General features: G+C 41.7%; 1 protein-coding gene across 2 annotated transcripts in view; it reads left to right on the plus strand.

Annotated features, from left to right (window-relative positions):
* GMPR (guanosine monophosphate reductase) overlaps positions 1–11,071 on the plus strand; it is a 138,808-nt gene extending 127,737 nt beyond the window's left edge. For both annotated transcript variants that reach the window (XM_088475946.1, XM_088475947.1), the window contains one exon: positions 10,433–11,071. In XM_088475946.1, coding sequence (XP_088332072.1) covers positions 10,433–10,613 — 181 coding nt within the window. In that variant the 3' untranslated portion in view covers positions 10,614–11,071. The remainder of the gene's footprint in view (positions 1–10,432) is intronic.
* The last annotated feature ends 304 nt before the right edge of the window (positions 11,072–11,375 follow it).

Raw genomic sequence — 11,375 nt, forward strand, 5'->3', positions numbered from 1 at the left:
TCTCAGAGATCCGAACCCACCCGAATTTCGGGGATCCGGGGCGATCCGAGCACAGCTTGGATCTCCCTGCCTGCCCCGGATCCCTGACCAGAGGCAAAACCTCGCGACCCCACTGTCGAGTCGCGAGGTTTTGTTTTGAGCAGGCTTAACGCTGATTGGCTGAGAGAGCCGTCTGTCACGGCTCTCAGCCAATCAGCGTTAAGCCCATTGAAAACAGCACAAAGGATAAAAAGAAGATGGCACCCGCCATCCCCCGACACCTGACACCGCCAGCACCCCCCGCTGCCAACTCCGCAGGCACCCCGACTGGCAGCATCCCCCGCTGCCAACACCACCACTGCCGACACTCCTGCATTGCTGCCCAACGTACTGAGGACACCGTCAGCGACCCCCACACTGCCGACACTACCACACTGAGGACACCACCAGCACCCCTGCACTTCCGACACAGTCAGCAAACCAGCACTGAGGACACCGCTGGCACCCCCGCTCTGCCGACACCGCCAGCACCCTGCATTGAGAACACCTCTGCACTGCCGACACAGTCAGCAAACCTGCAATGAGGACACCGCTGGCACCCCCGCACTGCGGACACAGCCAGCAAACCTGCACTAAGACACTGCGGCACCCACGCACTGTCGACACAGCCAGCAAACCTGCACTAAAGACACCGCTGGCACCCCCACACTGCCGACATCACCAGTACCCTTCACTGAGGACACTACCAGCATCGCAGCACTGCCATTCCATGTACTGAGGACACCGTCAGCAACCCCGCTCTGCCGACACTGCTGTTACAGTAAGTGCACTATTGGTGTATCCAACCAACACTGTATAACACACTGTATCCATGTTGGAAATTAGAAGCTGAACTGCCACATGTTAGTGCCCCCCACTGTGTCACTTAGCTTAGTCAGCTAGCTAGCTGGATGCAACCTTTTGGCCTTAACTAGATGAAGCAAATAATATTGTGAGGTGGTCAAAATTGATTGGAAATTACTGGAAATAAATGTTATTGAGGTTAATTATACTGTAGGAACAAAAACAGGCCCATTTTATGTGATTTTAGCTGTTTTATGGTATTTTAAGAAAAAAATCCAGATCCAAAACCAAAACACGAAAACAAAACATCAAGGAAAAAAATCCAAAACCAGATTCAGATCCAAAACCAGGGGAGATCCAAAACCAAAACCAAAACATGAGGGTCGGCGCACATCTCTAATAAAAATACTTTCTGTGTTGTCTGGCGGACTAAAAAATGCTCTATTATATGGCTGTTTTAGAGTGCAGTTTGTATTGTATGGTTGGAAATAGGGTTTTTCTGTATTGTATGTTTGTCATAAGAATGCTCTCTGTATTGATGGCAATCACCAGGAGACAGCCTGTATTGTATATTGTTCCTTTTCTGTGCATGATGTTCATAGAGAAAATTGACATCAATTATGCATTATTAACCTGCTTAATGTATTGCGGTTTGTGTGATTGGAATCAATTCAGCCATATAAATTGAATAATTATACAAATATAATTCATACCATATAAATTCTAATTCCTATTTTTCCTAGCTCTGTTCTCCCTTCCTTTTATTTGGTTTTGTGCACAAGAAATGAGGGATTTAAAAATGTTTTATTTGTAACTGAACCTAATGGGTCTATGGGGAAAACCTATATTATTAACCGAGTATTCAGTAAATTAGGGGCATCCCCCCCCCAACCTAAAAATGTTCTGTCACCCCCTGGCACTAAAAATCCACCTTAACTTGAAATAAAATGACCCATGGTTGCAATGGCCTTGTCAATCTGGAGACCACTTCATGACTCCTCTAATCACGGCAAGATAACAGAGACTTACAGTAGACATAGAGTCGCGTGTCAATTCACAGCTGCATTATATAGTAATCAATACAGAAATATATAGGATCAACAGGAAGGGTATGACAAAAGAATGTCCCATGGAGAGCTATTTTGTAGCAAAGAAAAAGGTGGGGGGGGCTTGCCTAAATATAATACCACCACAGCCTAAAATTTAACAGAACATTTTTCCACACCCTTCTCAATGTTTGGAAAAGTTGTTTGTCTCTCAAAATATAAGAGTTCTAATATAAAGTTGGGGTTAGGGGGTAGGTCCACTTTCTATGAATAGCTTTCTTAGCTATCGTGAGGATCACTGTCAAAAATGTAAATAGTGTAAAATTAGTTTGCATTCGGGATATGAGGGATCCATATATCAAAGTTACATAATAACATGGGAGTCGGATACATGGGGAACATGATTTTGGCTATTGCATTGATAAATGTCAGAATCTTATTCCAAAAATGTTGTATTTTTGTACAATCTTAAAATCAGTGTTGGAAATTTGCTCCTTTCATTTCACATCTTCTACAGCAACCAGTTTCGTTGGGAACAAAAAGCTTTTGTTGGGAAGGAGAAATGCAAGGGTTGTTCAATAAATAAGATAAAAATACCTCTCATTGCGTAAATGTATTCAACTCATACATACTGTATATGTATAATCAATAGTATGGCCTTGATACAGATTATTTTTCCACATAGTCCCCATACTTGTCTAAGCATTTGTTCCAACGGTACATCAAGGCATCTATCACGTCATAGAAGAAATCAGTGTGAAGCTTCTGAAGTCAGACAATGATGGCTTTCTGAACTTCACCGTCGGTTGTGAATCACCTTCCACCCAGGTGCTTCTTCAATGGTACAAAGAGATGGAAATCACTCAGTGCCAGGTCAGGGCTGTAGAGAGGACCTCCCAATGGTAGCACCATAACAACTCACGTGTTTGGTGGCCGGCCTGCTGCTCATCTTGAATGTCTGTCCTGCCGATATCAAAAGCAGTTCACCAAACCCAAACCTGTTTCAGTGACATGACACTATCACCGTACACCTCAAAAAGTTGACGATGAATTTCAGCTGCTGATGTGCCCTTTAGATGCAGAAATCTGATCACACTACGCACCTCAATGTTTAACCATGTTTCTGCCAGCCCCGCCATCTTACAACTGATGTTGGGACAGTATGACTGATATGAGGTGCAGTCTAATGACTGTGAGGGGAAGCAGCGGTCTACCTGCTCTAGCCTGGTGGGAAATCAGAATGAAATAAAGGAACATTACACACGTGAGAGGTTTTGTTACTTTACTTATTGAACCACCCTTGTATATGCTTTATTTATAACTTAAATGTGTACCTCTTGTAGTGTGGATGTAAATAGATATTTTAAGGTGTTAACATGGTATTGCAGAAGGGAGTCAGATATAGAACACTCAGTATAGAGGACATCTCAGGCCGCAAAAGTAGGGATCCATGGGTCAGAGTTTGTGTGGTTAATGAGATCAGAATTCAGAATATAAATATTTGATTTTGCAAACATTGGCTTTTAGGAAATGTAGAAATAGTTCAGATAGGTGGACCCTGTGGTCCACTATAGTAAAAGTTTCAATATAGTGGCGGAGTTGTATGTACATGAAAAAATTAGAATGGGATATATTATATTTTTCATGTAACTGTTAAATAGAATAGAGGGTGCAATCAGGATTAAAGACATCTTTGATTTTCGCTATCCCTGCCTCTCTCCACCATAAACATGTGATATTATGTAAACCAGGTATAAAATCCTGATTACCCCAGACCTATCTAGTTTCTTATTAGTGGCTAACCATGAGTAATAATTATCATGTGAAGTAAATGGGAAGAGAGTTTAGATCTCGGAATCTGTATTAATGTACTGTAAATGGATAGAAAAGTTCACTCTTCAATGCTAAGTTAGTAAACATAGAATTATCTAAAAACTTTCCCACAATATATCTGAGTAGTGTAGCATGTTGAAAGGCCGCTATACAGTATCTGGGAGACCAGTGCCTCCCTAGGATGTCTTTGGAACAATTTACGTTGGTGTATACAAGGTTTTTTTGCCTTGGCGGAGAAATTTAAGGAAAAAGTAGGTAGATTTGCAGATATTGGCTCTAGATCATTTAAGTGGAATCATTTGCGTGACATACGTGAGCTTTGGAAAGAGTACTAATCACAGTGTTTCGATGAAGTAGGCAGACATGCAAGTGGGACCAATTAGAAATTGTTCTATTCTATTCAATAGAAGCCAAAACTGTGGTATAATTAGTGGCATATAAATGTTGAAGGTATTTAGTATGGTAAATGGCGTATTTAAGTTTATCAGAGACTATCCAAATTTTAGATAAAGCTGAAGGACAGTAGGAGACAATGTGGGCAGTAAGCGACTTAAGGGTAATAATTTAATAATTCTAAGGATGGCCGGTATAGATGTATCCGGGTGGGAAACCAGAAGCAGCATGTCATCTGCCAAGTGTGTTATTTTGCACTCTCTGGAGTCAGGTAAAGTCTGGTCAGTCATGTAAGGGTATTGCTAGATGTACCAGGCCAGTGTAAGCAGAAGAGGGGAAAGAGGGCATCCCTCCCTGCTTCTTCCCCCGCAGTATGTGATAGGCGAAGATAAATAGCTATTAGCTAAGGTTTGCATATAAGGGATAGAATATAAGGGCTGGAGCAGTGACACAAATGAATCCTAACCTCCCAGGATCTCATATAGATGATACTGTACCATGTCACCATATCAAAAGCTTTTTCTGCATCTAAAGGTGAGAGACCCCCGGGGACCAAATCCCCAGATGAGGAGAGATGTTGCATTAGGGTTAGAACCTTGAGAACATTTGTCACAGAATGCCTCCCCCAGACAAGTCCAGTTTGATCCTATGGTACAATATATTTTAGTCTGTCAGCCAATATTTTAGTGAGGATCGTATAGTCAGAATTTAGTAGAGATATCAAGCTTTAAGAGGATGGTAATTCTAAGTTTCTACCAGGCCTGGGTAAGAGCTTCACCAATGCTCCATTAAAGTAGGTTGGAATAGAGCCTCTATCTATCATGGCATTATAAAAGCTAGTTATTGTGGGAGTTATTCAGCCTTTATGAATTTTGTAAAATTCCCCACTAAAACCATCTAACTAGGGATTTGGCTGGTTTCAAGTAAAGTATAACCTGCAGCTTCTCCTCCTCAGTAATAAAAGCCATAAGTAATTTGGGGTAGAATAAGAGTTTCTCAAAAGGTGTGTTTATGACTACCAGGGATAGGGGCCTGAGAATATAAGGTCGTATAAAAGTCAGCGAAAATCCGTATGATGTTGGGACCATCAACCTGTAACGTGGTCCTCAGGACCCCACACAGGTCATGTTTTCCAGGTCACCCAGCAGGTGCACAGGTGTAGTCATTAGTCACTGACACATTTTAAAAGATCCACAAGTGGAGCTAATTATTTCACTTGTGATTCTGTGAGGAGACCTGGAAAACATGCACTGTTAGGGGTCCTGAGGACAAAGTTTGAGAATCTGTGCTGTAACGTATGCAGATTGTTTCTCAGAGCAGAAATATTTACCCTATGGGAGATTAGTAAATAGTCTACTAGATTTGTTACCACAAAAGAACCGGAACCTGGAGAAAGTAGTGCGTTTAGCTGCTTCTTGGTACATTAAGGTGGTAAAGAGAGTCTTATTTTGATGATAAAACATTTTGTTTTTCGAGGAAAGGTGTGCTAGATATGTGCGGAAGGCTGTGAAGAGTGATTCCTTGGCGCCATAATATAAACGAGAGTTAGAGCTGTTTTGGCCTCCAACATAAGAGATAATGGTGCAGATGTATGAAGCTCTGGAAAGTGATAAAGTGCAGAGTGATAACCGTCCAGCCACTCAGCTCCCTACTGTCATGTTAAAGGCTGTGTTTGAAAAATGTCAGTTGGGAGCTGATTGGCTGGTCGTTTTTCACTCTCCACTTTATCACTTCACAGACCTTCATACATCTGCCCCAATATGAGGTGGGAAAATTCGGATGGGATAACAATGGTCAGCCATATTATGCATGATAAGATAAAACAATAGACTCTATATCTATACATTCAATTGTAGGTATAAGGGCTGACAACAGCAAAAGATAATTATCAATTCGCAATAAAGAAACATGTGCTGTTGATAGGCAGGTATAATTGCGTGAGGCTGAATTTCTAGCAATAAGGTTGAGCTGGTTGCGTACATGGTGAATACTCAAGTGGGATTGGCTATTACGCAATGGAGGAAATCCACTTTGATCCAGGGAAGGCAAAGCTACCACATTAAAGTCTCGCCTTACAATGATTTTACTATCATGGAATGTGTAGAAATGATGCAGCAGAAAATCTGTTTTATCATATGTATTTGTAGCATATATGGAGCAGAGAGTAAAATGTTGGTTATTGATTGCGACATCCAATATCAAATAGCGCCTATTAGTATCAGTAATCTTAGAATGAATAACACAGTCAACACAATTACTGGCCAAGATGGCCACACTTTTAGATTTAGAATTAAATGGTGAATAAGTTAAAATGTTATACTGCAATTTATCATGCTCAGCACCTGTAAGGTGTGTTTCTAGGGAATGCGGTCAATATCCCGACCGTGGGGATTCCGGCATTCAGAATCCCGGGACCGGCATCCTGATCCCAAAGGTAGGTAGCGGGGTTGGGGGGAGGGTTAGCATTAGGGTTAGGCACTAGGGGGAGGGTTAGGGTTAGGCACTAAGGGGGGAGGGTTAGGTTTAGGGTAGGGGGAGGATAGGTTTAGGCACTAGGGGGGAGGTTATGGTCAGGCACTGGAGAGGGAGAGTTAGGGTAGGGAGAGGGGAAGGATTAGGATACCTACCGACAGGTGTCGGTATTCTAATCCTGTTGGTATGTTGGCCTCCACGATTCTGACTGCCGGGATCCCGAGCGCCAGCATCTCATACCCATCCCGTTTCTTGTAGCATGGCGTCATCTATACCCATTTTATTTAGGTAAGTTAGTATTTTAGCACACTTGGAGGAATAATACCGCCCACAAATTTTGAGAGGTCTCAAACTCATGGTTCAAACAAAGATTGTGTTTTCACATGTTTTATAGCATGTACAGTTTCAAATTCAGAGGGAAAATTCAGCGAGAATCCACAGAGCACCTGTAAAGTGAAACAAACAAAGATAAGTGTATCGGGATATGGATATCCGATTTGTGAATAAGACATGGACCTGTTAAGGTGGGGAGTAAGGAACATGAGATTATATCCCAAACAAATGAAGCAATATGCACCAGACTGGACAGGCAGTGTAACGGGAATGGAGAAGCCTGGGAATGATAGGGTAAACTAAATAACCAGAGCAAGAATAAAAACAAGAACAAACGAAAAGGTCAAAATTACCTTAAGCGATAAATCGCTAATGCAGAAGAGAGGCAATCCCTAGTGGGGAAAAACCTCTAGCCACCACTGTTAAAGGAAAAGATAGATAAAACCCTTTTTGTCACATTCTAGTAGAGTAATATAATTTGCTTCCAGTGCATTTTCTCAAAAATGTATGAAAACTGTAAAAAAAACAAACCTTTAATTGCTTTCAGATTTTTTTTTTAATTTATTAAATAAAGTATATTTATGACTGCCGGGACCCTATAGAGATGTGCAGCAAAATTATGTTGATTGCACTGTAACAGGCGGATATGTGTATCAACGAACATTTCAGGATATCCGGCGGCACCTCTATGCTAATCGAATCAGTTCCTATAAATACAAGTGAAATATCAAGCTTCCAAAGGTATTTACAACAATTAGAAATTGGGGGGGTAAAGGTGTGCTCTTCCTTGGTGTTGTGGTGCTGACTGTTGAGGTATGATTGGTGGGTAAGTTGTGAGGTATGCGTGTACAGGGAGGAGGAAAAATTAAAAAATGAAAAATGATGAGGATGAGACTCCATGTGGGGAGTCTCATCCTCATCCACCTCAATCGCCCTCTATTCTAACACCTCCACACACCCCCGCATTGCCCGGGACCTCATCGGAGCAGCACTGTGACTACTCCAAATAAAAGATTTGGCCCCCACTCTGTCTGTTTTTTTCATTTTTCCCTCCTCCCTGTACACGCATACCCCACACCGTACCCACCAATCATACCACAGCAGTCAGCACCACAACATCAAGGAAGAGCGCACCTTTACCCCCCCCAATTCCCATTTTGATCTCAGTGCAGGACTCCATACACCCACAACACCCCCCCACCTATATACCCACTTTAGACCCCAACACCAGCCTACCCACTATCCACCCAACATCCCCCCTCCTATCCACCAACACGCATGAGCGCAGTTCAACCCCTTTCGAATCTCATTTACAACAATTAGGTGTACTACTTTTTTTAATGATTGCATGATTTAGAAACCAATTTTTTGTGCTTAAATAGAAGCATGGTGGAGAAACACAACACTGAATATGTGAATATGTGTGTTTAGCCGGTCTAATCCGGAGCAGCTGTAACTCATCATATCATATGTTGACTGTGCACTAGAAGTCACTATGTGGTCTGTGAAGCAGCGAGGACAGGCATTTGAGAATCTGTAAGGCGATAATTATGTGATGGAAGAGCCCAATGTATATTATACAAATCCCCAGGGTGCTTTTTGTTTTCCACATTTCTGTAGCACTGATATGCAAGGATATTGTCAAGACATATGTATGCACTCCAACCTGTCATAGGTGATACCTCACAGGATCTGCCAAGTATTGCAGTCAGATGATGTGTAGCTAATTTATTCCCGTAAGCAGCCTCTGTGAAACTCTTGTGCAGAGATCTTCCTGACAATATGATGAGAGCACAGGAGATGTTGTTTTTACATTATACTTAGCTTGTTTTCTGCATCATGCCTGCCAGGATGGGGGTATTTGCTTATTGTTAACACATTGTGTTTGATTTAGAGTTGTGAGTTTATGTGCTCTCTAAATGGGATGGGTACGGGATGCCAGCGCTCGGGATCCCAGTGGTCAAAATCCTGACAACGGCATCCCGACAGAACTAGGTTAACGACACCTGTCGGTAGCTATTCTAACCCTCCCCCTCTCCCTACCCTAACCCATTCTCCCTCCCCGATGCCTGAACCTAACCTCCCCCTCTAGTGCCTAAACCTAACCTGCCCCTCCCCGCACCCTAAACCTAACCTCCCCGCACCCTAAACCTAGCCCTACCCCCCTAGTGCCTAACCCTAATGGAGAATACACACGGTCAGATTTGTCAGATCTGTCAGATGAACGATTGAACGATTTGAACGATTTTACCAAAGATTTGAACGATTTGAACGATTGAACAATTTTTGACTGCATTAAAATGAATGGAATCGTCCAAGTCTGACTGCAAACACATCAGATATCGTTATCTGACCATTGGGAACGCGCATCGTTCAAATCGTTCATCTGACAGATCTGACAAATATGCCAGATATGTCAGAGTTTCCTTCAGATATGAATGATTGAACGATTTTTTAAATCGTTATCGTTCAGATCTGAAGAAAAATCTGACTGTGTGTATGCACCATAACACTCCCCCTAGTGCTGAACCCTAACCCTCCCCCCAACTCCACTACTTACCTTTGGGATGTCAACGCCAGGATTCTGAAAGGTGTTGGGATCACGGCGTTGGTATTCTAAGCGCCGGCTTCTCCTGTGTCGGGATACTGAACGTATCCCCTCTAAATGCATGCATGAAATAAATGTGTATATTCACTGTTATGAAGAGTTGTTGTGCGTTATTTATCTACTCACTTATTTAGCTACTAGCCATAATCATCACTTTGCACTATACCCTATATTAGATGCAAAGTTTATGTCTGTAGAAAGGTGTATTTACACTTGCATCCAACTCTGCACAATCCGCAGTCCTGTCACATGCCTTCGCAGATCATTACCTACATGCATCGCTGTACTTACATGCACACAGGGTCGGTTCTGGAGCGAGTGGAGCCAAGAGCTCTCATTACAATATGTGCATGTTTCTATGGGCTAAAATTAAATGAAGGTTTTAAAAGTAAAACATATGGTGTAGCACCACCCTAAATCCATAATCAGCCCTAGACCTGGAAAATCAACATGTGGTTCCCCCTATTTTCCTATAACCAGCACCAGGCTGAACCAACCGGTGTAATAATGCCATTTACAACAGTTTACAACTGCCTTACCACCTTTCTTTCCTCCCACTCCCTCCTTGACCCCTTTCAGTCTGGCTTCCGTTCTCTCCACTCCACTGAAACTGCCCTCACTAAAGTCAGCAACGACCTCCTTGCTCCTTCACATTAGACAACTTTCTGAACGTTCCAACCAAAACCTCCTGGTTTTGGTCGGATCGTTCAAAAAGTTGTCTAATGGATAGGCCCCTTTAGACCAGAGTGTGCTAGCGTCATTAAATTCTGTTCATGTAAGGCGTAACCTTTGCACTTTAGGCCACCCAGGGATGTGACTTAATGCAGGAACTCTACTTGTCTATAGAAATATAACAAGGGGTTCTTGGATGATAAACCCAACATTGTATAATTATATAATCTGTGTTTGTTCTTTGTGTGTTTAGGGCATCTGAAGGTAGGACAGTGGAAGTACCGTATAGAGGAGATGTGGAGGATACTGTTCGAGACATCCTAGGAGGACTAAGATCTACCTGCACATATGTGGGAGCTGCTAAACTGAAAGAGCTAAGCAGACGGACAACTTTTATTCGTGTGACCCAGCAGTTCAACCAGATGTTTTCTTAATGGTGTATATGCATAAGCAGCTACCACATCATTGTTATCACTGGCTTCCATCCCATATTTGTCTCCAGACAGACTGTTCTTTATTCATGCATCACATTTCTTATCAAAAATATAGTTGATATGTAGACAAGCTTTCTATGCAGTATATATATTATACCTTACCTCCTTTATTATCACAGATACATTAAAATCAGTCATTTCATAACCAATCTATTTTTTTGTTATGTAACATATATAAATATATTTAAGTTTTTAACAGACTTAGGATATATACTGTAAGCATTTATTTATTATTTTTAAAACTAAATCTTAATGCTTAAAGCTATAGTTGCAACTCCCTGTTATTACAATACTTAATGTACGCATAGATACAGTAAAACTAACTATTACTTGGCCCTTATGCCAGTTTTGTGGCCTTAAAGTATACCTTGTGATTGGTTATAAAATAATAAATTATATATTGGAAGTGCTGATCTGTATTGTATATTGCTTTATATAAACTATGTTATTTGTTAACTAGTTAGCATAACCATTATTGCTAAAGGTCAACCTCTTTTGATCTGTCCAACAGGTTGTGAACAAAGATCCTCTGAGTTTTGGAACCTAAAATGTCTCTTTTCCATGGCAAATTGCCAATCTGCCTTACAGTGCTGGACATTAATAGGCTAATGCTGAGCTGGACGTTTTCCTGTTTGTTTATCTTAAAATGTGCAAACATGGACTGCGACCACACAAAAAGCATATGCCTATGTCTGTACGCAG

Source organism: Taudactylus pleione, unplaced genomic scaffold, assembly GCF_031769625.1.
Source record: "Taudactylus pleione unplaced genomic scaffold, aTauple2 ptg000179l, whole genome shotgun sequence".
Lineage (NCBI taxonomy): Eukaryota > Metazoa > Chordata > Amphibia > Anura > Myobatrachidae > Taudactylus > Taudactylus pleione.